The 26766-nt window shown below is 40.3% G+C and overlaps 1 protein-coding gene and 1 pseudogene across 1 annotated transcript; one reads left to right on the top strand and one right to left on the bottom strand.

Annotated features, from left to right (window-relative positions):
* Positions 1-719: 719 nt before the first annotated feature.
* LOC133642276 (transcriptional activator protein Pur-alpha-like) lies at positions 720-4475 on the top strand (annotated as a pseudogene).
* On the bottom strand, positions 2876-17406 carry LOC133642275 (ATP-dependent RNA helicase DDX39A). The gene is made up of 10 exons (XM_062036379.1): positions 17257-17406; positions 16217-16429; positions 15991-16118; positions 12464-12740; positions 12269-12387; positions 12067-12198; positions 3735-3844; positions 3492-3636; positions 3280-3427; positions 2876-3076 (listed from the first exon to the last, which is right to left on the bottom strand). Exons 2-10 carry the CDS (start codon positions 16422-16424, stop codon positions 3060-3062), a joined length of 1284 nt encoding a protein of 427 aa, XP_061892363.1. The 5' UTR covers positions 16425-16429; positions 17257-17406; the 3' UTR covers positions 2876-3059.
* Between the last annotated feature and the right edge of the window lie 9360 nt (positions 17407-26766).

Below are 26766 nucleotides of genomic sequence, written 5' to 3'. Positions count from 1 at the left end.
ATCTTCAGTTTCTAGCCGATACTACATAAAAATAACGTAAAATAACGCAGTAACGCATCATGCAGTAACGGTAACTGAGTTACTGTATATAAAAAAATAACGCGTTAGATTACTAGTTACCGCCGAAACTAACGGCGTTACAGTAACGCGTTACTTAGTAACGCGTTAGTCCCAGCACTGTTCATTAGTGAGTCAAGGCAGGTGGCCAAATACTTTTGGCAATATAGAGTATTTTCTGGCATAAAATAAGTGTGTTTTTTAAACATGGATTTGAGTCTACTCTGTAGTGTTTGTTCCCATTATGTTGGTGTTATTTCATAATCTATCTGAAGATGAAATAAATAAACCAAATTACAGGATGTTATTAAAGTCATTTGCAGAAAATAGCAGGCTGGTCAACCGCTCTGCAGCATGACACTATACAATAGAGACGCTTGTGCAGCGATGTGAATACATACAGTATACAACACCTAATGTACAGATGATCGAAAGCATTTATTCGGGTAGGAATGTCACATGTTACACCAACAACATTTCTGACAATTAAAGCATGAACGTAATAATCCACATTTTGTATCATTGACATCGCTAATGGGTGAGGGCCGACATCCGGGCAACTGAGCTACATACGGGTTCTTCGAGCCACAGCAACCAGACTGGCGTTGAAAACAAACCGTTGCCATTACTCTTTAACCTGTCGACCTACGCTGGTTAAACCCGTCATTCTGCCTCCAAAATGCCGAAAAACTGTGTTGTTTTTGGTTGTGCTAACCACAACCGGAAACAGGGAAAACAAAGGTTGTATTTTGTTCTGCCAAAGCGTGATAAAAGCCCACAGAGACGAGACAAATGGCTCGCAGCTTTACACCGGGAAAACGAACGCTTCTACTTGGACGTCAAGCAGAACGCCAAAGGCCGCTTCTTGAAGATAGCCGAAGTCGGGGCCGGTGGCAACAAGAGCCGCCTCACGCTGTCTATGTCGGTGGCGGTCGAGTTCCGCGACTACTTGGGGGACTTCATTGAACACTACGCCCAGTTGGGTCCCAGCAACCCGGGCATGGTGCAGGATGAGCCGCGGCGGGCCCTGAAAAGCGAGTTCCTAGTGCGGGAGAATCGGAAGTACTACATGGACCTGAAAGAGAACCAGCGGGGACGGTTCTTGAGGATCCGGCAGACCGTGAACAGGGGGCCCGGCTTGGGGTCAGACCATCGCGCTCCCGGCGCAGGGACTTATCGAGTTCCGCGACGCTTTGGCCAAACTTATTGACGATTACGGCGTGGACGAGGAGCCCGCGGAGCTGCCGGAGGGCTTGTCGATGACTGTGGACAACAAGCGCTTCTTCTTCGACGTGGGCTCCAACAAGTACGGCGTGTTCACACAAAGTTGTTGATAACTTCCGCGTCTCTTTCTTAGTAGCGCGCAGGCTAAGCTAACTAGCAAGCTAAGCTAAGCCTGAAGTTCACTGAGACGAGTCTGACGCAAATAATACATTTTCGTTTTTTCACACGATATGCGAATAAGTAAAAATGCGTAAATGAAGGATTTAACGCCGACTTCCAAGCCACAACGCTCGTTAAATGCTTTTTCTGTCAATGCTGTGTTCGCTGTGAGCTGGTTTGTTTTCAACGAATTGCCGGTTGCTAGGGGATTGGTAGGCGGAAGTGACGTAGGTCCGCCCTCACCCATAACACGAAAAGCTGCCGCTGTCTGAACAAGGAACAGAGCTCCGCCCCATTCGCGCTCCTGCGGCATGGGACACATTTCCAGGATACAGAATTTGGTTTACACCAGTGGTGTCAACGTGCGGCCCGCGGTACATTAACATTTCTATTACAAAAAAAACATATAAAGTGTAATAAAAGCGGAAATATATGTAATGTAACAAGAAATTGTTGCAATAACACAAAGCTGCCATGAAGACTGTCTACTCATTGTTCACTAAATAAATCAAAATCCACGTTAGTCTGAATTGACATATTCAATTACTTCACATGAAATATTCCACTTTTATGATGCAGCATATTTTGTGTATTTACCACATGAACTAAACAAGGGTTTCTTCAACAAAAATGGCATAAAACCTAAGAAAGCATCCAAAAATAAAATCTTGTAATTGACGGATAGTTCTAAAGTTGAGCCAGAGATTTAAGCATTGAAAGTAGATATATCTTTAGACTGTTTTTTTTAACAGTCACTGCTCAAAAAACTAATGAACCAAGAGAAATGTCTATGAATTTTTTACCTACTTAAGGTTCTAATAACCTCACATCAAAAAATCCACTTTGAACATAATTTATTGCAAGTATTGCATGTTGTGCTTTTGTCATAAAGTATTTCCTTTGACAAAAAGGACGCAAAACATGAACAAGTAAAGCTTTGTGGCTAGATGTGAAGTTGATCTATATTTGTAGCAAATATATATGACTTGTTAACATTTTAATGACAAAGGCTTTTTTGGTTTCCCAGGACCTTGAACATTCACCCAAATGGAGAGGAGCTTTAAGGGTTACAATATTGTTTGGTCTGGAAAATATCCAAAAGTGCAGTACTTATTGGAGAAAAGTTTGAACACCCTGGTTTGCACAATGTCCTCCATATAAATGTTGATTATCACACTCAATCGTGACAAAGATTCAATGAATTGTGCAAACCTAGTGAAATGTTTGTTGCATGTAAAACTATATTTATGCTCTATAAAATGTCCTTCATGTCCATTTTCCGGGACAATTGGATTTACCATGTTTTGGATGGGAACAACTGTCTTGGTTTTCATGTGATCTTTTTAAACAGGAAAACCAACTGTACATATTCAACAGTGGTAAACATGCCCCGCTCGGAGTGGTATTGAGAACAAAAAGCAAAAGAGTGCAATGATATTTTATAAAAAGTTTTTAATTCCAATGAACAAAAACCATAAAAGACAAATAAAAGCAATCATAAGTCCCCCAAAACAATGAAGATAAAAGGTTTGGTGGAGAAAGGAGCGTGTGGAGCTTTCAAATAAAGAGCAAAGTACATCTACGTCCAAGTACAGGAATCACTGAGGAGGCTGGGAAGTTCATCTGGACTGCTCAACTAGAGTGGGACAGAAAAGAGCAGATGTCAGATCTCGACAACAGCTGAACATTCCAACTTCTCAGCAGTCCTTTCAACTTGCTCTGCCAACTGTGGTCCCAAATTGACTAACGAAATAACAGCAGGCGATTATCTCTCTTAAAGGCAGCATAATGACAGGTGATGACAGCAGAGCGACTAATTAGAAAAGGCAAGGGTCGTACTGTAAGAGGAGATGTCGATTTCGTCGGGCAGCTCGGCCACGTTGACCTCGAAGCGGTCCTGCACGTCGTTCAAAGTCTTGGCGTCAGTCTCGTCGGACACAAAGGTTACAGCCAGGCCTTTGGTGCCAAACCTGCCAGCGCGGGCAACCTGATGAGCAGACAGTGCAGGTGTGAAGCCATGACCTGTGACCCCGCTCTACAACATGTCTCACCCTGTGCAAGTAGGTGTCGGAATCTTCCGGCATGTCATAGTTGAAGACGATGTTGACCCGCTCGATATCCATCCCTCGGCCGAAGAGGTTGGTGGCCACCAAAATGCGCCTTTGGAAGTCTTTGAACTGCTGGTAGCGAGACAGCCTTGAGGTACAAAGGGGGCACAGTGAGACAGGCACAGCTGGCGTGAGCTTTGAAGGCAACGATGTGTTGAATTTACGCCCACAGCTGGGAGTGCTTACCTCTCTTCCTGAGCCATTCCCCTGTGGATGGCAATGGCAGGGAAGTTTTGCTCCACCAGAAGTTGAGACAGAGCGATGCAGCGCTGAATGGACTTGACAAAGATCACCACCTGGAGGCAGAACAAGGTTACTACACACAAGCAATAGTAAATAAACCACCTTTTTCATACCATTCATCTTTTAACTTGCAATGTACAACCTTTTATAATCACTTGGACTCACTAGGCCATTTTCCACCCCCTGCCTTTCCAACAAAACTAACTCATTTAGTTTCTCGTAGGAACTTTTGAGAAGCGGTCAATGCTAACGGTTTGAACACAGTCAGGGACACATTGTCCAATGTATGTCCCCTCATACATTGTCCCCTCGTATGAGGGGACAATGTATTTGTATCATGTTATTTTACAAGATACTTTGACGACAGAAATAAAGACCAATAGGAATTTTGGACTTGCGGGAACTTGAGTGTGCTTAAACACAGATACCGTATTTTTCAGACTATAAGTCGCAGTTTTTTTCATAGTTTGGCCGGGGGTGCGACTTATGTGTGAAATTATTGACACATTACCGTAAAATATAAAATAATATTATTTAGCTCATTCACGTAAGAGACTAGACGTATAAGATTTCATCGGATTTAGCGATTAGGAGTGACAGATTGTTTGGTAAACGTATAGCATGTTCTATACAGGTATGTTATAGTTATTTGAATGAGTCTTACCATAATGTTACGTTAACATACCAGGCACATTCTCAGTTGGTTATTTATGCGTCATATAACGTACCCTTATTCAGCCTGTTCACTATTCTTTATTTATTTTAAATTGCCTTTCAAATGTCTATTCTTGGTGTTGGGTTTTATCAAATAAATTTCCCCAAAAAATGCGACTTATGTTTTTTTCCTCCTTTATTATGCATTTTCGGCCGGTGCGACATATACTCCGGAGCGACTTATAGTCCGAAAAATACGGTAAGTGGAACTATCTTGCACTTTTTGGACTTAGCTGTAGTGTTTCAATTAGTCCATTTCACTAGGAGAACTGGGACTCTGCCAGCTCGTTGAAGGAAATGTGAACGAGAGGAGGAACCAAGATGAATCAAATATTCAGTATTCATTTTGTCAGAACTGTAAAAGTAGTCAGTGTGCAGCTACTAGCCTCAACCCCAGTCAACAGAATGCCAATGTTAATAGTAAATCTGATATATCGTTGCCGCGTGATAAACAATGACATGTATTATTTACAGCTGAAGTGCCCACAGTAAATAATATAAATAAAAAATAGCTCCAATATCATAAAAACGTTCCTCATTGCTTTATTTTGAAAACAAAACGGTGCATCTCAATGGCCTGTTAAAAGCGCGTCAGTTGGTGGCGCACCTAAAGTAGTTGACACCCGGCAAAAGTAAGGAGAGAAAGTTGAAGAGAAACCACCCTACATCTTTTACCATTACTACCGACAATAAGGTCTAACTTTACGCCTTCCAAGTTGCGTTTGCACATCGTTGTGTGGAGTGTGCACTTGTCCCCATGAGTGTGTGGGTTTCCTCCCACATTCCAAAAAGATGCATGTACGCTTCATTGGAGACTGCAAATTGTCCATAGATATGAATGATTGCCTATCTGTGTCCTGCGATTGGCCATGCTAACATGAGTTAGCTTGTCCATTGTACGTTAGCAGCATTAGAACTCAACCTTCATCCTGCATAATTGTATTGCTTTTTTCCAATGTATTCTAATTTATATTATGGTGATTCCTACATGTATGTGCACTTCATATGCATATATAATGGACTTTTAGTGTGGTTACTTTCAGTGACATTGTGAAAAATACCAACAAAACACATTTATACATATATTTTTCCAAATCTAATTCAAAGGACTGTATACATATTTGGCAAAATAAAACAACATTCAGGGAGGGCAGAATAAAATGTTACTTTTACAATTAGCAGCAATTGAAACTGCATTGAACAAAGAGAGCATGGTCTACCAAGTCAAATGTGTTAAAGATGATTGTGATTCTGATAAGAACTTTATTTCATTAATAATGTTTTATTAATAACTAGGGCTGCAACTAACAACTAATTTGATAATCCATTAATCTGTCGATTATTACTTCGATTAATTGATTAATAATCGGATAAAAGAGACAAACTACATTTCTATCCTTTCCAGTATTTTATTGAAAAAAAAACAGCATACTGGCACCATGTTCTTTCAACTTGCCAAATAAAACAAGGAAAATGTTGCAAAAATGTTTTTTTGTTTTTTTAAAGTGCACCATTGTCATGGACAATAGCAATAATTTTGCTTGGGGGAATTTCAAACCTGGCTACTACCTATTCCAACCATTCTGTAATGTTGGATGCTGAATGTCTTTCCTCTAGTGCAGGGGTCACCAACCTTTTTGAAAGCAAGAGCTACTTCTTGGGTACTGATTAATGCGAAGGGCTACCAGTTTGATACACACTTAAATAAATTGCCAGAAATAGCCAATTTGCTCAATTTACCTTTAACTCTGTTATTATTAATAATGAATGATATTTACACTTAATTGAATGGTTTAAAAGAGGAGAAAACACGAAAAAAATGACAATTCAATCTTGAAACAGTTTATCTTCAATTTCAACTCTTTAAAATTCAAAATTCAACCGAAAAAAAGAAGAGAAAAACTAGCTAATTCAAATGTTTTTGAAAAAATTAAATTTATGGAACATCATTAGTAATTTTTCCTGATTAAGATTAATTTTAGAATTTTGATGACATGTTTTAAATAGGTTAAAATCCAATCTGCACTTTGTTAGAATATATAACAAATTGGACCAAGCTATATTTCTAACAAAGACAAATCATTATTTCTTCTAGATTTTCCAGAACAAAAATTTTAAAATTTGAAACTTTGAAATAAGATTTCAATTTGATTCTACAGATTTTCTAGATTTGCCAGAATATTTTTTTTGAATTTTAATCATAATAAGTTTGAAGAAATATTTCACAAATATTCTTCGTCGAAAAAACAGAAGCTAAAATGAAGAATTAAATTAAAATTTATTTATTATTCTTTACAATAAAAAAAATACATTTACTTGAACATTGATTTAAATTGTCAGGAAAGAAGAGGAAGGAATTTAAAAGGTAAAAAGGTATATGTGTTTAAAAATCCTAAAATCATTTTTAAGGTTGTATTTTTTCTCTAAAATTGTCTTTCTGAAAGTTATAAGAAGCCAAGTCAAAAAATGTATGAAATTATTTAAACAAGTGAAGACCAAGTCTTTAAAATATTTTCTTGGATTTTCAAATTCTATTTGAGTTTTGTCTCTCTTAGAATTAAAATGTCAGGCAAAGCGAGACCAGCTTGCTAGTAAATAAATACAATTTAAAAAATAGAGGCAGCTCACTGGTAAGTGCTGCTATTTGAGCTATTTTTAGAACAGGCCAGCGGGCTACTCACCTGGTCCTTACGGGCTACCTGGTGCCCGCGGGCACCACGTTGGTGACCCCTGCTCTAGTGGCATGGTCGTAAGGCAGATTGACTTCATGTTCCATTCGTCTCCAATGTAACGGCATGAATTGCCAAGGTAAGCTTCCGTGGCTACACTTGTCCACACGTCACACCAATAATAACACAGAAATGTAACTCATCAGATCAGAACTGGATCAGATATTGTACACGTTTCTGTTGTGAATTATAAAGGATTCATTTTAGGCTGCCTCTGAATAATAGCATGAAATATTCCAGCACCTTCATAACGTTTAGTTATACTGAAGTGTCACTCAAATCATAATAGATCTATATAGCTTTATCGGAACGGCTACATTGATCCATTATGAAACCAACCTGAGATATTTCTGTCCGTTACGTTTATTTCGAAATTGGTAACCGTGCGTTTTCTCTCTCAAAACGGAGTCAAATGTGCCGGAGACACATTATCAGCCCCGCGTTGCAACAAAGGGATAACGTTAACGTTACTCACAAAAAAGCTGAACTCATGAATGCCTGTTGCGACTCAAAACAACACAGAAAATGCACTCTCCAAGAAGTTCCTAACACTCTGAAAGTTAATACACAACAGTTGCTGCTTTGCTTCCTTAAAAAAATCTCGTCGTCACGTGAGCTGCACTTGACACATCATTGGCTGGCTTACTGCCACCTCATGAGACGTAGCCTCAGCGCCCCCCTGGTGCTGTTTTGTACTGTTTTTGTACTTACTTTGATTATTGTTTCTCAGCTGTTTGTAAACGTTGCAGTTTATAAATAAAGGTTTATTTAATTAAAAAAATTTAAAATGTAGCCTCAGCGCATAGCATAGATCCAACGAATCGATGACTAAATTCATTGCCGACTATTTTTATGATCGATTTAATCGATTAGTTGTTGCAGCCCTATTAATAACTAATATTTGTTTTAAATTGACATAAAACATTTTAGTCTTTTTAAAAGAAAATACATGCATAATTGCAAATCAAAATTATAATGTCATATTGACCACGCCTCATTCTCCCGCCACTATATGGTTGCAATCCAGGGGAACCCTGATATTATATATTAGAGGTGTAACAATTGTTTGATATATCGATTTATATTCCTACATTTAAAGTGTATTGATCTGTGCTCGGCAAGTTTACCTTTCAAGAGATAGGTATCGATCCAAGATTGTTTTAAAAGAATGTCAATCGATTTTATCGATACTAGAAAAAGGAAACCATTGGACTTAAAAACGTCAAGACTATGAAGTTTAAAACTTGTAATAATAAAGATTTTAAACGTTAAGTCTATTTTCCTGTCTGTTGTGCCATCAAAACAAAAGTGGCAGATACATACGGTGGTCGAAAAAGGTCAGAGTCGAGAAAGGTCAGAACAAAAGGTGAACACCACAAGACAATAGTGTGTGTGTGTGTGCCTTTAAGAGGTGGTGCTGATGTGTGTGACCCAAATGCGGCACACAAGTGAACAGAGTCCTGCGAGAGTTTGGGTGTCTGTGTGCTGAGTGTCTAAACGCGAGTTGTGGCCAACAACAGCTCTTGTACGTGTTTTGACTCCCTGGGTTTGTATCGTCATCTGTCTCTCCTTCACTGTCAACTTATTCACTACAAGCTACAAAACCACTGCAAACAACTTTAAACCACAGAAGACACAATGGAAGTGACAGCGACTCCCGGAACACAAGAAGAAGTCATTTGATGAGAAACAAAGAAATAGAAGATGGATGAAGGAGTCTATGGACCAGCACCATCAACAGAGATGCTGTCCTTCAATGGCAAGCCAGGGTGGAGAAAAATTACTGTATGGCTACGTCAGGGAACATTATTTAGCAGGGAAATCTTCTCTTAAAATGCTGTACACTGTACTTTGATTGAAAATTGCTTGAACGGTTAAATATCCACTATTTATTTCACGGCCACACTGCTTGATTTTTTTAGATAAAAAGTTAGGGAATCAATTTCAACTTACTTAATTGTTTGGGATCGTATAATTCTAAAAAAAATTAAAATAGTATTTTCAATGAATCGTATATCACAACCAAAACTATCAAACCAAATTTAAAAGGAATTGTTACACCCCTATTATATATTATAAATATATTATTAAAGGCCTACTGAAACCCAGTACTACCGACCACGCAGTCTGATAGTTTATACATCAATGATGAAATCTTAACATTGCAACACATGCCAAAACGGCCGGGTTAACTTATAAAGTGCAATTTTAAATTTCCCGGGAAATACCCGGCTGAAAATGTCTCGGTATGATGACGTTTGCGCGTGACGTCACAGAGTGTGCGGAAGTAATGGGACACCATTGTGTCCCAATACAAATAGCTCTGTTTTCATCGCAAAATTCCACAGTATTCTGGACATCTGTGTTGGTGAATCTTTTGCAATTTGTTTAATGGACAATGAAGACAGCAAAGAAGAAAGCTGTAGGTGGGATCAGTGTATTAGCGGCTGGCTACAGCAACACAACCAGGAGGACTTTGAGTTGGATAGCAGACGTGCTACCGTGACTATGCAGCTTTCTTCCAAACATTTGATCGCTTGCCCATCCGTGCGTGCCGCTATGTGCATGTCTCGTACGTAACTTTGGGGAAATATATGTGCTGTATGAACTTTGCGGAAGTGAACGATACTTTGGGCTGTGGGATTGAGTGTGTTGTGCGGGTGTTTGAGTTGTATTGGCGGGTTATATGGACGGGAGGGGGGAGGTGTTTGTTATGCGCGATTAATTTGTGGCATATTAAATATAAGCCTGGTTGTGTTGTGGCTAATAGAGTGTACTGTATATATGTCTTGTGTTTATTTACTGTTTTAGTCATTCCCAGCTGAATATCAGGTCACAACCGCCTCTCACAGCATCTTCCCTATCTGAATCGCTTCCACTGCCCTCTAATCCTTCACTTTCCTCATCCACGAATCTTTGATCCTCGCTCAAATTAATGGGGTAATTGTCGCTTTCTCGGTCCGAATCGCTCACGCTGCTGGCGTCCATGATTGAAAACAATGTGCAGATGTGAGGAGCTCTTCAACCTGTGACGTCACACTACTTCCGGTACAGGCAAGGCTTTTTTTTTATCAGCGACCAAAAGTTGCAAACTTTATCGTCGATGTTCTCTACTAAATCCTTTCAGCAAAAATATGGCAATATCGCGAAATGATCAATTATGACACATAGAATGGATCTGCTATCCCCGTTTAAATAAGAAAATCTCATTTCAGCAAGCCTTTAAAGGGGCCCCAATATGCAAAAACAACTTTTCTTACACGTGTTTATGTATTTGGGATCTGTGTAAAATGTTCATATCAAACCATGGAGGCATAAATGTATAAAACAACCTTTCCTTCCTTCATACTTCCTCCAAACCAGTCCTTTGGAATTTGCTTCAAGTGTCATGTTTTTCCCAAGTGTGGTGTCAGGGGATTATCAATCTATGGCTTCATTTCCTTGCATTCTAAACCCACAGAATGTTCTTCGCCCGCAGTCGCCACAAACCTTTGTCGGTTTATTTTTCACTGTAAAGGTGTCTTTCAGGCAAAGATATGGTCTCTAATTTATTCATCTACTTGCTAATTTCTTCTTAGTTTGCTACTCTGTTATTAACACAGTTAGGCTTCTGTTGAAATATACAAAGTATTCTTTTGTTGTTTCACCATTTCATTCATTCATTCAGAAAGGTCAACAAACGAGATTTCTCTACAGAATCTCCTCTCTGGTCAACAAAAGAACCTTGAGGATTCTGGCAAGAACTCTCGTTCAACCCTTTTTCGATTACGCATGCACCTCCTGGTATCCTAGCACCTCCAAAACCCTCAAATCTAAACTCCAAACATCTCAGAACAAGCTAGTCAGGTTACTTCTAGACCTCCACCCCAGATCCCACCTCACTCCTACCCACTTCTCTAAAGTGGGCTGGCTCAAGGTGGAGGACAGAGTTAAACAACTTGCACTGAGCCTAGTCTATAAAATCCACTACACCTCCCTGATACCGAAGTACATGTCAAACTACTTCCTTAACGTAAATGACCGCCATAACCACAACACCAGGGGGAGCTCCACTAACCACGTTAAACCCAGATTCCGAACTAACAAAGGTCTTAACTCATTCTCTTTCTATGCCACATCAATGTGGAATGCGCACCTAACAGGTATAAAAGAAAGGGCATCTCTATCCTCCTTCAAAACCGCAATAAAAGTTCACCTCCAGGCAGCTACAACCCTAAACTAACACCCTCCCCGGATTGTTAATAAGCAAATGCAGTTACTTTTTCTTATGCCTTCTGATCTCTCTCTCTCTCCCCCTCCCTCTCCCTCCCCATATCCATATCCTACCCCCCCTCCACACCCCTGATCGTAAATAATTCAATGTGATTATCTTGTGTGATGACTGTATTATGATGATAGTATATATCTGTATCATGAATCAATTTAAGTGGACCCCGACTTAAACAAGTTGAAAAACTTATTCGGGTGTTACCATTTAGTGGTCAATTGTACGGAATATGTACTTCACTGTGCAACCTATTAATAAAAGTCTCAATCAATCAATCAATCAATCAAAGCTATCTTAGCGCAACGGTTAGCATGTTCTCTCCTCCTATGTGTGTGTCCACGCTAGATCTGCTTTTGAGAACTGTCTGTAGTCCTTGAACATACGTAAATAAGAGACATTTGTCCATTCATTCAGAAAAGTCCACGTTCCAATCGTGATGCATCTACTGATTTGCAGAAAACGACCCTAAACTGTAAAATGCAGTGGAAGCGCAAGTTTCTGGACTTTGGGTGGAAAAGGGCCTTAATGTCAGATCTTCACCATAAATAGCAAATATAATTTTTACCTGGTTGAATTCTAGCACGTCAAGCAGGTCAAAAAGTTTGCGGTTCTTCTCGCTGTCCTTCAGCTTGCAGTAGTACTGTTGCAGGCCATGCAACGTCAGTTTGGTCTCGTCATCCACAAACACCTCCATGGGCTAAGATAGATGACTTTTACTTTCAACTGCTAGCACACATGCAAGCCTTGTTTAAAAAAATTCCACTTACATCCTGCATGAATTTGCGACAGACCGGTCGGATGTCCTTACTCAGTGTGGCACTGAACATCATGACCTGCTTTTCGTGGGGAGTGATCTTGAAGATGTTCTGCACGTCACACCTCATGTCTGTGCAAAGACAGGACGGTACACCAATGAGCTCCAGCGTAAACGCCAAACAACATCCAACAATTACAACAAATACCTAGATGCTCCAACATTTTGTCACACTCATCCAGGACAAAATGTTTGACGTTCTTCAGACTGAGGGTCTTGTTCTGGATGAGAGCCAGGATGCGACCCGGCGTTCCCACGACAATGTGGGGGCAGTTCTTTTTCAGGACTTCCTCGTCGTTCTTGATGAGCATACCGCCAAAAAAGACTGCTGATTTGACTGCCGGCATGTACTTGGAGAAGCGCTCGTACTCTTTGCTGATCTGGAAGGCCAGCTCTCGTGTGTGGCACATGACCAATACAGCCACCTGCAAGATACCAGTTGAGAAGAATGAACATCATTTCAATAAACCAATGCTCATTAAATACTAACATTTGATTAAATGACTCCTGCTAAATTATTCTCAATAGCTGTTACCAATTTGGACAGATTCTAATCTGCAAAGAGTGATAACGTTACAATCGTTCTAAGACTGAGTCTGCACGTGCATGGAATGGTGTTGAGTCGTAAAAATCTTCCACAGGCATGGTAGTTTCAGGGTGTGTACCCCAGCTTATTGAACTAGTATTAAGTACAGTGAGTGGCACCTAGTTTCAATGGTTCCATGACACAGTTGGTATTTTCAAAACTGGCATCGCCAAACAGTGCCGCTCATTGAAATAAGCAAACATTTAATTGCTGCTTTGCACCCCACAAAAACACCACCATTGTACATGGAACATACCCTTCAAACAACTTTGACTACATTTACACTGCAGGCCAAAGTGGCCCAAATCAGATTTTTTTGAGATCTGACCGTTTACACTGCAAATAAAAGTACTTTTTATCAGACATCAATGTAAACACGCACAGGCCCCAACGTAACTTGCATGCACAGTGCAATAAAGTGAAAACAAAAGAAGTTCACCGGGACGAAGTAGCACAACATTTTAAAAACACCTTGAAAAGGAGTGTTTTTACGTGAAAGTAAAATAACCATTTAGAAGGATATCAACTTTTATTTCACATTACTGTAGAATTGTATTTGGAAGGCAGATAACCAAGTTATTCTAAATGAATAAAAAATAAAATGGTCTCATCTCTGTTAGCAAAAATGTAATTTAAATAAATATTGAACACGTAAAAGTGCATTTTTCCCCAATTTCATGGCAGTTTATGGATTTTTGAGGAACCCTGAACTATTGCTAACATTTAATTTAACATTCTGGGCTCCATGTAGCTTCAATGTGAGACATTTTTCAAACTGGCTGGATGTTACAGAAAGTATGAGAATTTAAGAGCTGCCGCCTGCTCTTCTTTACTTATATAATAAGTTTCCGATTTGTGAAGATATTTACACAACGTTTGGATTTTTGGCAGACATTTGTTCTGTAATCTTCCTGTCAATACATCTCTGTCACATTATTTGATTGAGTCACACAACATGAAACTTTCTGTGCTTCTTTAATGAGCCCATGCTCCAAGTGTTGCGGACGGCGTTTTACTGGTCTTCTTCAAAGTAATGAACTTTCTGGTACAGTTTCTTAAATTTTGACTCGTCGAAAGGTTTATCAATCACAATACTGCCTCAGTTTGCAGTCGGACAACTTTACAGCGAAGGGCTGTCAAAAGAAAGCCTTCATGGTAAACACTAAGGTGAGTGTAAAGTCAACCTTTTTAACTTCATCCTGTGCCATGTCTCCAGTAAATGAGTTGTTTTATCTCACGCTGCATCGACATCGTTCGAGGATAGAGACAGGCTAGCTGTTAGCTTCAAGCTAACCAGCACCCGACCAAACCCCACCCCAAAAACATACTTTGCAGGTCAACAAACAGGGAAAATATGTGCCTTTTAGAGTGTTAATGTGCGAGGAGTATTCAAAAGGAGTCTCGTGGAAAAGTGGCTGACAAGTTAGCATCGCTGACAGTGACGCCATCACCGTCATTGTTTACTGAGGCAGAGATGCTGACTGTGCGTTATGATAGTGCGTTATGATAGTGCGTTATGATAAACGCGCTTGCGTCGGCAGGTTCTGCTTTTTATCGATAGACTTATCAGATTTAACCCTTGTGTAATGTTCATATTGTTGTTACTCAGCCAGCGTTTGTGGCCAAAAATGCAACGGGTCCATCAGACCAACAAACGCTGGCTGAGTAACAATATGAACTTTGCACGGAAAATTTCTCTGCCAGTTTCTGCATCCCACAGGGATTCTTCTTTTGTGTTTCTGCACCTGCAGTTCCCACACAAGGTTGCAACATTGTTTGTCAACACTGTCTGCTCTCATTTTCTCACACATTTGACCCTCTGATGTTCTGTGTACCTACACTCTGTCCTCCTCTTGTCTAGGCCTGCTGTGTGTGTGTGTGTGTGTGTGTGGTACACAGAACATCAATTTCCACACTTCTATTAGCCCGGGTGCAGTGGACCCGGACATCTTATATGTAATAGAAATGTGTAGGGGGGGTGTATGGTGTGTGGTCATTAAATAAGTATTCGGATATATGTTCTTCACAGAAAATGAGCCAAAGTCAGTGAGTCTCAGTTTGAAAAATTAATTAATTGTATAATTTTTCTTTTAACAAAAAATGAAAACGGGTCCCACAGACCCGAACACCACACAAGGGTTAATGTATTACTGTCAAATGTGTGGCCCGGAGGACATTTGTGGCCCGCAGCTAATGTTTTAAAGGCCCATGGCACATTCTAAAAATACTGTTAAAATAAACAAAAACATAACAAAAGTGGAAAAAAAAAAGCTTACAGGTGAAATGTAATTTAGAAAAAGTTGTAATGTAGCCTAATATAACAAAGCTGTTTTTTTCTTTAAAAATGTTATAGCTCAAAACATAATATTGAATCAAAATCAATGTTTTTATGAATTATTGACCTATCCAAGGCTCCGATTACTTCACATCAAATATTCCACCTCGAAAAATATTTTTTTGTGGAAGATTTTGCATATTTTGTGCGTTTGCCATAAAAAAACAGATTTCTTTGACAAAAGGGTAGAAAACAAACAAAACAATAACATAAAAAAACTTAGAATTGATGGATAGATCTGAAGTTGATGTAGACTATAGAGATTTCAGCGTTAAATAAATAATATATACATGCCCTTGCACATGATTATCATAATTTCATGACCGAAGCAAAAAATCTTACATTTTTATACTGAAATAAATACACCTACAACTTATTAAATACAAAGATAGAAAAGCGGTAACGTTTAGATCCATGAAGGAAAGAAGAAAGTGAATTAATGTTTATAACTGAATACATTTACATATGCATAAAAATTAGTTTTGTATTTTTTTTAATGTATTAAGTAAAGTTTATGACAACCTTTTTCCAAAACACAATATAGAATGTGAGATATAACAGGATAATGCATACATTTAGCATTTGGTTTCAAAACAGTTACAAAAAGTGGGGCCCCATTTCTATGACTTGATGGGGTCCCCGGGACCCCGTTTTGAAAATTCCTAGCGCCAACACTGTAGCAAGCAAAGTAATCGACTTCGTTTTCATTAATTGTTTGACTATCGGCCCAGGCCCACATCAGATGGATACTAACCTGTCCATCAACTGGTTCGATCTGTTGAAGGGTGGCCAGTACGAACACAGCAGTCTTGCCCATACCGGACTTGGCTTGGCAAAGGATGTCCATGCCTAGGATGGCTTGCGGGATGCATTCATGCTGGACTGTATGAAAAGGCGGACAAAAATAGGATGTAAGCAATTGCCAGAAATAGAAACATCTGAGCACCATGTCGGCTGCCTTATAATTCCTGATGCATTACCTTCAGATGGATGTTCAAAACCACAGTCAATGATGGCGCGGAGTAGCTCGGGTTTGAGTAGGAAATCCCTGAATCCAGAGCTGTGGATAGAAACATAAGAGCCCTTCACCTCCTTCTTCCCGGCGGGGGCTGCAGTCTCAGGTGCTCCTTGGGGCTCATCGTCATCTTCGTAGTCGAGCAACTCATTATCGACGTCAGTCTCAGCCATTTTGTCTATGGAGCAATACAATTATATGAGGGCAGTTTTAGTGAAATAATATTTTCCGGACACAGTTCAAAGACAATATATCCTGACGGAGTTTACAAAAGTTGCGCTAAGGAAAATAAGGACATGTGTTATTACTCTCTCTATTTGCTTTTGTTTTCTTTCCTTGATGTTGAAAGTGCCTTGACTTTTGTGTGAATTATAAACGTATGTTTGTTGTTCAATAAAAAATGTAAATAAAATAAAATGATTAAGAGTGATTAAGCAGATGGCAACATTAACGCCAACAGTCTTAATATTCAACCGTCCGTGATTAAATTAATTATTTATTCATAGGTAACTACGTAATTTCAAATTAATTTACAGGTTCTAAACAAAGGTTAGACAGAATAATATGTATAGTTATAAAGTACTCATTGGTTAAACAAACTGGCAAGTTTGGCTATTGTGTTGCGTAACCATAGCTAACGTGGCAAGCTAACATGCTATTTCCAGAAATATGCTATCGAAAACCCTGCCTTGTGTATATAAAATCACTAACAGTGAACGCAATAGAGTTAAATAAATAAAAGGGATGAACTCGAAAGTGTGTGGTTTATTTATAACAAACTAATAAGTAAAAGACGGTGGGCCGGCAAAGCTAAGTGATGCTAGGCTAGGCCACAACATGCTAGCGCACTGAATAGAAGCAAGAAACAATGAATGAAGGAAGTCTCTTTCTATTTAAAGTGCCTTCCTCGCTCATAAACAACACCGATCTCGAACACAATTGTAGACACGTAATAAAAGACAACACACTCATTTTCATTGAACAGGACCCATGCGAGAAACTAACCTCAATATTGGTTAAATGCAGCAGTGACTCCGAAACCGCATGCGAGGCCTTACTACGTCTCGTACCGTCAACCGGAAGTCCCGCCTTTCTTAAAGTGCTTTACGTCATTGGTGGATATTTTTTAAGGCAGCCAATGAACGAAGCCGGAGATTGGACGATGGACTCCCGCAGTTAATCTCAATCGAAAAAAAAGCGGGTGACTGCGAGAGATGGCAATGGAGTTAGAAAAAAATCTGCTGCTTTATAAAAAAAGGCGACTAGTATTGAACTTGGTAAGAAGCTACTTAACCAACAGGAAGTAATATGTGAAGATAGGAGAATACACTTCCACAGAGCTAAAAATATATTGTGGCGTACCTCAGGGATCAATACTCGGACCAAAATTGTTCAATCTCTAAATAAATGACATTTGCAAAGTTACAAAGGACTTAAAGTTAGTATTATTTGCAGATGATACAACTGCATTTTGTTCAGGAGAGAACACACAGAAGCTAATACAAATAATAAGAGAAGAAATTAACAAATTAAAAAGATGGTTTGACAAAAACAGACTATGTTTGAATCTCAGTAGGACTAAAATAATGTTATTTGGTAACAGTAGAAAAGAAAGTCAAACACAAAAACAGACGTAGTAAATATTGAAAGGGTAAAAGAAAACACATTTTTGGGTGTAATAATAGATGATAAAATGAATTGGAAATCTCAAGTAAAAAATGTACAACATAAAGTAGCATCCAGCGGGGCATCATAACAAAATTAGGCATAATAATGTGTTCATTCCACGACTGCATATATCGGTATCGGTTGATATCGGTAATTAAGAGTTGGACAATATCGGAATATCGGATATCAGTAAAAAAGCCATTATTGGACATCTCTAGCTGCAACAAATTATTTTGATTACATAATGATTTATAATTTTTTATTGTTGTGCTGAAATAAATAATGAACTCATGTGACTATCAAGATTACAGTTACAAGTTGAAAAACATCTCCAAACTGGACATTTAGACCAAACGGAAGGGGATGAGACTTTACTAATCAAAGTAAGAGCTGTTCCTGGACCAGGATCTAAGCTGTCCATCGTGTACGATGATGACGCTTGCCCCATAGAGGGGAGGGTGGTTTCAACGATGTTGCCGCTGATGCCATTTGATGTGGCTGTGTAGGCCAATGCGTGAGCCGCACTTCCGTCCGCAGATGGGCCTGGGGAGCCCATCTGCTGTCCTCTGGTGTCGCTGGACACGTCTCTCAGACCTTCTCTGCTGGTTGCTGTGGTTTATTTGGGATGTTACTCTGGCACAAGTGGCCTGCCAATTCAAGCGGTCACATGCCAGGGTTTCAAGCCGCATTGGGTTGATAGAAGCACGCTTCAGAAGGTCCTTGGTGTAGTCCTTGTATCGCTTCTTTAGTCCACCAGCAACACACTTTGCTTCACATAGTTGGCCGTAGAGGACTTGGCGGGGCAGGCGGTGATTAGGAGTGTGGTGTGTCCTAGCCACCGCAGGTGTCTTTTGGCCATGGCTGCTTCCATACAGCTGGATTTGGTGCTCTCCAGAATCTCATTGTAGGGGACTCTGTCCCAGGATAGACCAAGGATCTTCTGAAGGCAGTGGATGTGGAAGGCCTCCAAGTTTGCAATGTGCCGCCTGTATGGAGTCCATGTTTCCGCCCCGTAAAGCAGAGTGGACACACATACAGCGTTGTAGACGGCGACTTCGGTGCTGGCCTTCAGGTTGCGTTTGCAAAAACCCTGCTGCGAAGGCGTCCAAAGGCTGATGAGGCTTTATTGATGCAGGTATGTATGTCTATGTCGAGGGAGCAGTGGGAGGACAGTGTGGAGCCAAGGTAAGTGAAGTGATCAACTGTTTTAAGTGGGACACCATTTATATAAAACCTGTAAGGTGAAGAAGGTTGGGTAACGAGTTGGGACATGACTTCAGTTTTTGGAATATTGACCTGGAGACCAAAGGACTGGTACAGAGGGGAAATTGTGTTGATGGCATGCTGCATGGACTGAGGGTTGTGCGCTATCACTGCACAATCATCCGCGTATTGTAGCTCGCAGATTTGGCAGACCTTTGTCGGTGTAGGCTTGGAGACGGCAAATATTAAAAAGACTCCCGTCAAGGCGGTATTCGATGTGAACACCGTCTTTGTGATCCAGGCCACGGTGGAAGAGGTAGGTGATGGCAGAAAGGAAGAGATTGAAAAGTACTGGTGCCAGGACACAGCCTTGCTTCATCCCAACATTTACCTTGAAGAACTCTGACTGCAGTTCTCCAGTGAGGACTCTGGCTTTCATTCCATCATGCAGTTGCCGCAGGATGGAGATAAAACTTGGTGGGTACCCCAAGTTTGGACAGTTGTTTCCAGAGCATCTCACGATTTATGGTGTCAAACGCTTTGCTGAGGTCGATGAAGGCTATATATAGGTCTTTGCACTGCTCTCTGCTCTTCTCCAATAACTGCCTTAAGACAAACACCATGTTGGTGGTGGATCTCGTTTTCCGGAAGCCACATTGTGTCTCCGGGAGAGCAGCTTCCGAGATGTGCTCCTCGAGCCTCTTGAGCATGATCTTTGCCAGCACTTTCCCTGCGATGGAAAGAAGGGAAATTCCACGGCTGTTCCCACAGGCTGTTTTGTCACCTCTGCTCTTGTAGATGACCACAATGTTGGCATCCTTCCAACCCTGTGGGATTCATTTGATTACATATTAATGATTTATATTTTTTTAATGTTGTGCTGAAAGAAATAATGAATTCATGTGACTATCAAGATTATAGTTACAGGCTGAAAAACATCTCCAAACTGGACATTTAGACCAAACGGAAGGGGATGAGACTTTAATAATCAAAGTAAGAGCTGTTCCTGGACCAGGAGAGGTGCATGTACTCCACATACAAATACGAAGGTAAGACTGCCAATTGTATTCAATTCTATACAAGTAAATACATGTGACTATGATGTATTTTTAAGGAAGTTAATAATGTTTTATCATCTTAATGAGCAGACGTTAAAACTAATATAACCCCTGTGCAACCTTGACATTGACTATTCACACTTACTCTTATGCTTATCTGAATTATCATTCTTATTCAACTTATAGACTTACATTCATATATATCTATTAGGGCTGCGAATGTTTGGGTGTCCCACGATTCGATTCAATATCGATTCTTGGGGTCACGATTAGATTCTAAATCGATTTTTTTCGATTCAACGCGATTCTCGATTCAAAAACGATATTTTCCTGATTCAAAACGATTCTCTATTCATTCAATACATAGGATTTCAGCAGGATCTACCCCAGTCTGCTGACATGCAAGCAGAGTAGTAGATTTTTGTAAAAAGCTTTTATAATTGTAAAGGACAATGTTTTATCAACTGATTGCAATAATGTAAATTTGTTTTAACTATTAAATGACCCAAAGATATGACTTATTTCATCTTTGTGAAAATATTGGACACAGTGTGTTGTCAAGCTTATGAGATGCGATGCAAGTGTAAGCCACTGTGACACTATTGTTCTTTTTTTTTATTTTTTATAAATGTCTAATGATAATGTCAATGAGGGATTTTTAATCACTGCTATGTTGAAATTGTAACTAATATTGATACTGTTGTTGATAATATTCATTTTTGTTTCACTACTTTTGGTTTGTTCTGTGTCGTGTTTGTGTCTCCTCTCAATTGCTCTGTTTATTGCAGTTCTGAGTGTTGTTGGGTCGGGTTTGGTTTTGGAATTGGATTGCATTGTTATGGTATTGCTGTGTATTGTTTTGTTGGATTGATTAATTAAAAAAAATAAAAATAAAAAATAAAAAAGGAAAAATAAATAAATGAATAAATAAATAAAAATAAAAATAAAAATTGATTTTTTAAAAATGAGAATCGATTCTGAATCGCACAACATGAGAATCGCGATTCGAATTCGAATCGATTTTTTCCCACACACCTAATATCTACATATATATAATGCAAATATATATTATATACATATGTATATATACGTGCATATATATGTACATATATACATACATGGGTATAATGTAAATATATACATATGTATGTATGTATATGTACATATACATACATATGTATGTATATGTACTAGAGATGCGCGGTTTGCGGACACAACCGCGGAGTCCGCGGATAATCCGCGGGTCGGGTGGATGCATGGCGAAAAAAAAAGATTTTAAATAGATTCGGGCGGGTGGCGGTTGAACCAATTCGGAAATATATATACATAGTTAAATGTTGTTACCCACATACGAAAAACGAGCAGCACTCTTTGTTGGAGCCAAAATTCCTTATTTGTTTATATTGTTTTTATTTTTATTTTCTCTAATTGATTGTTGGGTTCAGCATGTTTAATTTCCTTTTCGGCAGATTGCTCCGCCCACTTCCTGTTAAGAACCAGGAAGTGTTGACAGGGAGGTGACTGTTGCTATGGTGCAGTTACTATGGTAGCCTCCTTAAATTGGGTTCAGGTGTGAGCATGGGCAGGGCGATTGGAGGACAAACAGTCGACCGTGTTCGTGTCGTGTCGTGTGGTGACAATGTGCCATTCAAGGTTAGCATACTTTGTTATACAACTTACATTTGATTTAATTTAGACAGCTTGAAATAAACGGATTGTCATATCCAAACACATTTCTACAGTACTGGACATTCTATCATTTACACGGGTCAAACTGGTCAACACAGCCGCCCTCGGTATCAGCCCAAAGGTAAGGGCTGTACATTAAGTCGAAAACTTTAGTCTTCATTCGTTTTGGAAAAGGACTAAGTTTGAATGTCAGTAAGACACACAGTGGACACTTCATTAGGAACAGGAAGTAATTAGACTGCAAGCAACAGGCAGTGTGTGCACCTGGAGCGCACGCTGGGACGGTGTTCAGCCACAGGCCGGGCTGTTTCGCCTCGTTTGGACCAGGAGACGGGAGGACAGCGGACAGGAGCAACGCAGCGGCAGGCAGACGGAGGACGCCGGGCTGATCGAGACGGAGGACGCCGCGCTGATCGAACAACAGCCACGGCGGCCGCAGCCCTCGCCGTTTGGAGTGACAGCTGAGCAGCGCTGGGACACGCAACGCTGTTTGAAGTTTTGTACTCTTTTCGAAGATATTGAACTCTTTTCGAAGAACATCTTTTGAAGACAAGAACAAAGTAAAGGTATGTAGCGCGTACACGGGTTAATATACTATATGGCCATATAATAGTGTGTGCACACAAAGACAGAAACAAAAAATCCAATGCATTGGTGGTTAATATTCATTGTTATTTAACCCGTTCGTGGGTACATTTCTATGAGGTTTGTGCATGATTGCAACCCGTTCGTGGGTATATTTCAATTACAAGGTGGTGTTTATGATTCCTTGTGCAAGCCCGTTCGTGGGCGAGGTTTGGTTTGAACAAATGCAAATTAATAATTGCGGGTTTTGATTTTTGGTGTTTTGACTGACATTAACAAGGTTTCCATATATTTTGATCTGATTTTGAATTGTGGGTTGTGTATAATCATGGATCCTGGAAAAGGCAAACATGATGCTTTGGAAATGCATGATCATGCGTTAATGGAGGAGTTAAATGTAACGCATTCAATTGGTGACACAATTAAAGGTCAAATGGAACCTTCACAGGCTGAATTGTCAGAAATGACTGAAAATCAGTCACAGCCTGCAGAGATGGAGAAACAGGTGGACACAAATCAAATATCTGTTAAAAAACGCACAGTGAAAATGACACCAAAAGCCCTAATGGAGAGAATTGAAACACTTGAGAAGGAGAGAAGATCCAAATTAAACAAGGCAAGCAACATGCAGCATATCATGGAGATGATGAAAAATGGAGAGGACAAAATGGAAGTGCAATGTGCTTTCACCAAATATCTCAATGTTGTAAAGGAAGCTGCAAGTGCACACCAATCCCTCCTACCAATTCTACCTACAGAGGACCAAATCAAACACGACATATGGTACAAAGCCAAATTGATCAATGTAAATGAATTTGTTGAGCATGTTAACACCTGGATAAAAGCGCCAACACTGGAGGGTATTGAGGATTTGGAAAGCGAAATTAATCCAAATGACAGCATTTCTAAAGTTATAAGTCACAAATCACATGGGAGTCACACACACTCTGGTTGTAGTCGGTCAAGCACCTTCTCAGCTCGCAGACAGGCAGAGGCCGAAAGGGCTGCCCTCGCTGTCCGCTCTGCAGCTCTAAAGGAAAAACATGCATTGGAAGAGGAGGAGGAACAGATCAAAAAGAAATTGGAAGAGGAGAGGGAAAGAATCAGAAAGAAAAAGGAAAGGATGGATCTGGATGCTCAATTGGCAGCTGCTGATGCAAAATTAGCAGTTTTAAAAGCTCCCAGCCTTCATGCTTCCTCCCATACAGCATCTGGTGGCATGAGCTCCTACTTAAAGAGAACCAAGGAACCACCAGTCACTCTCAACCCCCAGGCTAAAGCACCAGTCACTCTCAACCCCCAGGCTAAAGCACCAGTCACTCTCAACCCCCAGGCTAAAGCACCAGTCACTCTCAACCCCCAGGCTAAAGACTATCAACCCCTCACACAGCAGCGGTCAAGCCAAGCTTCACCACCACATCCACCACAGTCTATACACTATTCATCTGAGCAACAACAAATAACAGCATGGCAACTACAATATAGGACACCACTTCCCATTCAACCACCCACATTTTGGCAAGAGCAACAGTCCATGCTTTCACACTCTAAACCCATACAGGTACAACTGCAACCACCACCTTCTGTACCAAAACAGCAGCAGGTCTCTTGGAATACAGTGCAGGACCACAGCCCTACAACCCACATGGACCCCCCTGTACAGCAAACTAACATTTCCCCTCCAACCAATGGCACCCCGACTATACGTGATTTATTGCACAGGCAAAATGAGATTGCAACATTGCAAATGTCATTGCAAACTTCTCATCTACTCCCACCCAGGGAGATTCCCTATTTTGATGGTGATCCATTACGGTACAGAACCTTTGTCAGAGCATTTGTGCAATGTATTGAGAAAAACGCGAGCAACAAAGGAGACTGTTTGTACTATCTGGAAATGTACACTAGGGGTCAACCTAAAGAACTGGTACGTAGCTGTCAACATATGCCCCCAGATAGAGGCTATGAGATGGCAAAGTTTTTATTGGAAAAACACTTTGGTGACCAGTACCAGATAACAGCAGCTTACATGTAGAAAGTGTTTAACTGGCCTTTGGTAAAGTCTGAAGACGTACGAGCTCTGCAAGCCTACTCTCTTTACCTTCGAGAATGTTGCACTGCCATGGAAAACTTGCAGTACATGCAGGAACTTAATATGCCAGCTAACATGAAAACTGTAATCTTCAAGCTGCCGTACAAGCTGCGAGAAAGCTGGAGAGTCTCTGCATGCAACATCATGGAAAACCACCATCGCAGACCTCAGTTCACAGACATTGTTGCATTTATTGAGCGACAGGTGAAAATTGTCTCAGACCCAGTCTTTGGAGACATCCAGAATGCACCACAAAGTACAGGAAGTAACCCTGTAAAAGGAATGAAATCACAAGTTAACCCCAAATTCCAAGGTAGCAGTTTTGCTACAACCATTAAAATCGAAACCCCTAATGCGGAAAATAAAACCAGATTCAAACCTGCTCCAAAGCAAAGTGCACCTGCTCGTACCACAAACGCCTGTGTTTGCTGCTTTAAAAATCATGCTCTTGACCAGTGTCCTCAGTTGGAGGAGAAGACCCACAGAGAGAAGATAACTTTCATAAGACAGAAAGGAATCTGTTTTGGGTGTCTTCATGTTGGACATCTTAGCAAGCATTGTGATAAGCGCTTGACCTGCAAGATATGCAAGCAAAACCATCCAAGTCTGCTTCATATTGGTCAGAAGGAAAGAGCAAGCAACATAATTCCAAACCAAAATAAGGCAAGGGAACCATCTGTGAGTAATGCCCAGATATCGCTGCAAACATGTGAACAAACGGGGGCTGGAAATGGAATTCTGTCAATTCTGCCTGTACAGATAAAGTCCAGCAAAGGACACCCAGTCATAAAAACCTATGCATTCTTGGATCCGGGCAGCACAGACACATTTTGTTCTGAAAATTTGATGACCAAGCTCAACTTGAAAGGAAGAAAAACTAAAATCAATCTCCTAACCATGGGCCCAAAAACATCAATTTCCAGTTACATGCTGACAGACTTAAAGATTTCAAGCCTTACTGGGCAACAGTTCTACGACCTTCCCAAGGTCTACACCCAAAAAAGGATGCCCATTACTACAAACAACCTCATCAATAAAGAGGAGTTAGCTAAATGGCCATACTTGGATGGCGTCACTCTTCCTCGTATTCAAGCCGATGTAGAGCTAGTGATTGGGACCAATGCGTCTAAACTGCTTGAACCCTGGGAAGTGGTCAACAGTCATGGAAATGGACCATATGCCGTTAAGACCCTATTGGGGTGGGTCATCAATGGCCTTCCTGATTACAGTAAGAAGAGGAGTAAGATTGGCTGCTCCACTACTACTGTTAACAGGACCTCCATAACGAAGCAAGAGGAGCTGCTGCACAATCAATACAACCATGATTTACACGACAGGTCATCAGAATACAAAGAAGACATTTCTAGAGATGACATGAAGGTCATGAAGGTCATGACTACTACGTGCAAGCTTCAAAATGGACACTACACTTTGGAATTTCCCTTTAAAAAGGATGATGTGTCTTTGCCCAACAAACAGTGCACTGCTAGGCAACGCCTACTTAATCGGAAAAGGAGGGAAAGATGCAAAACATCTGATGTCACACAATGGCGGTACATTAATACCACTCAAATTCCTGCAGACAAAGCCTCAAGAGGAGTTGAAGTGGATCAGGAAATGTTTCTGAAGAAACAGAGGAAGAATGGCCAGCTGATATGTTGGAGTATGGGATCGCAGCGGAGGACCCTGAGAGGTCAGTTGCCTGGATCCTGAAAATAAGGACTCTACTGTAGATGAGTCAAACGAGGAAATCACTAAGTGACAAAGTGGATCAGGAAATGATGCGCATTAAAGCTGCACTAAAAAAAGAGACAAGTTCAATACATCTCTGACCTATGCTGGAAACGCTGGTTAAGAGAGTATTTACCTTTGCTACAGGAGCGGCAGAGGTGGAGCAAATAGAGAAGAAGTCTCGTCCCAAATGACATTTCTACTGATCGCAGACAACACCGCTCCACGTGGCTCTTGGTTACTTGGAAGAGTCATGGAGACTTATCCAGATAAAAAAGGATTGGTGTGTTCTGCTAAAATCAAAACTGAAAAAACTCTAACTCAAAGATGGTTATTATTTGTTTATATTTATGGCTCCATTGTTATTTATTTTGAATTGTTCATGGCATCCTGCCCTTCTCAATTGGGGGCCGGAGTGTTGGAGCCAAAATTCCTTATTTGTTTATATTGTTTTTATTTTTATTTTCTCTAATTGATTGTTGGGTTCAG

This window comes from Entelurus aequoreus, linkage group LG25 (assembly GCF_033978785.1).
Source record: "Entelurus aequoreus isolate RoL-2023_Sb linkage group LG25, RoL_Eaeq_v1.1, whole genome shotgun sequence".
Taxonomy (NCBI): Eukaryota; Metazoa; Chordata; class Actinopteri; order Syngnathiformes; family Syngnathidae; genus Entelurus; species Entelurus aequoreus.
Note: the sequence above shows the minus strand (reverse complement) of the source record. Positions and strands in the feature narration are given on the sequence as shown.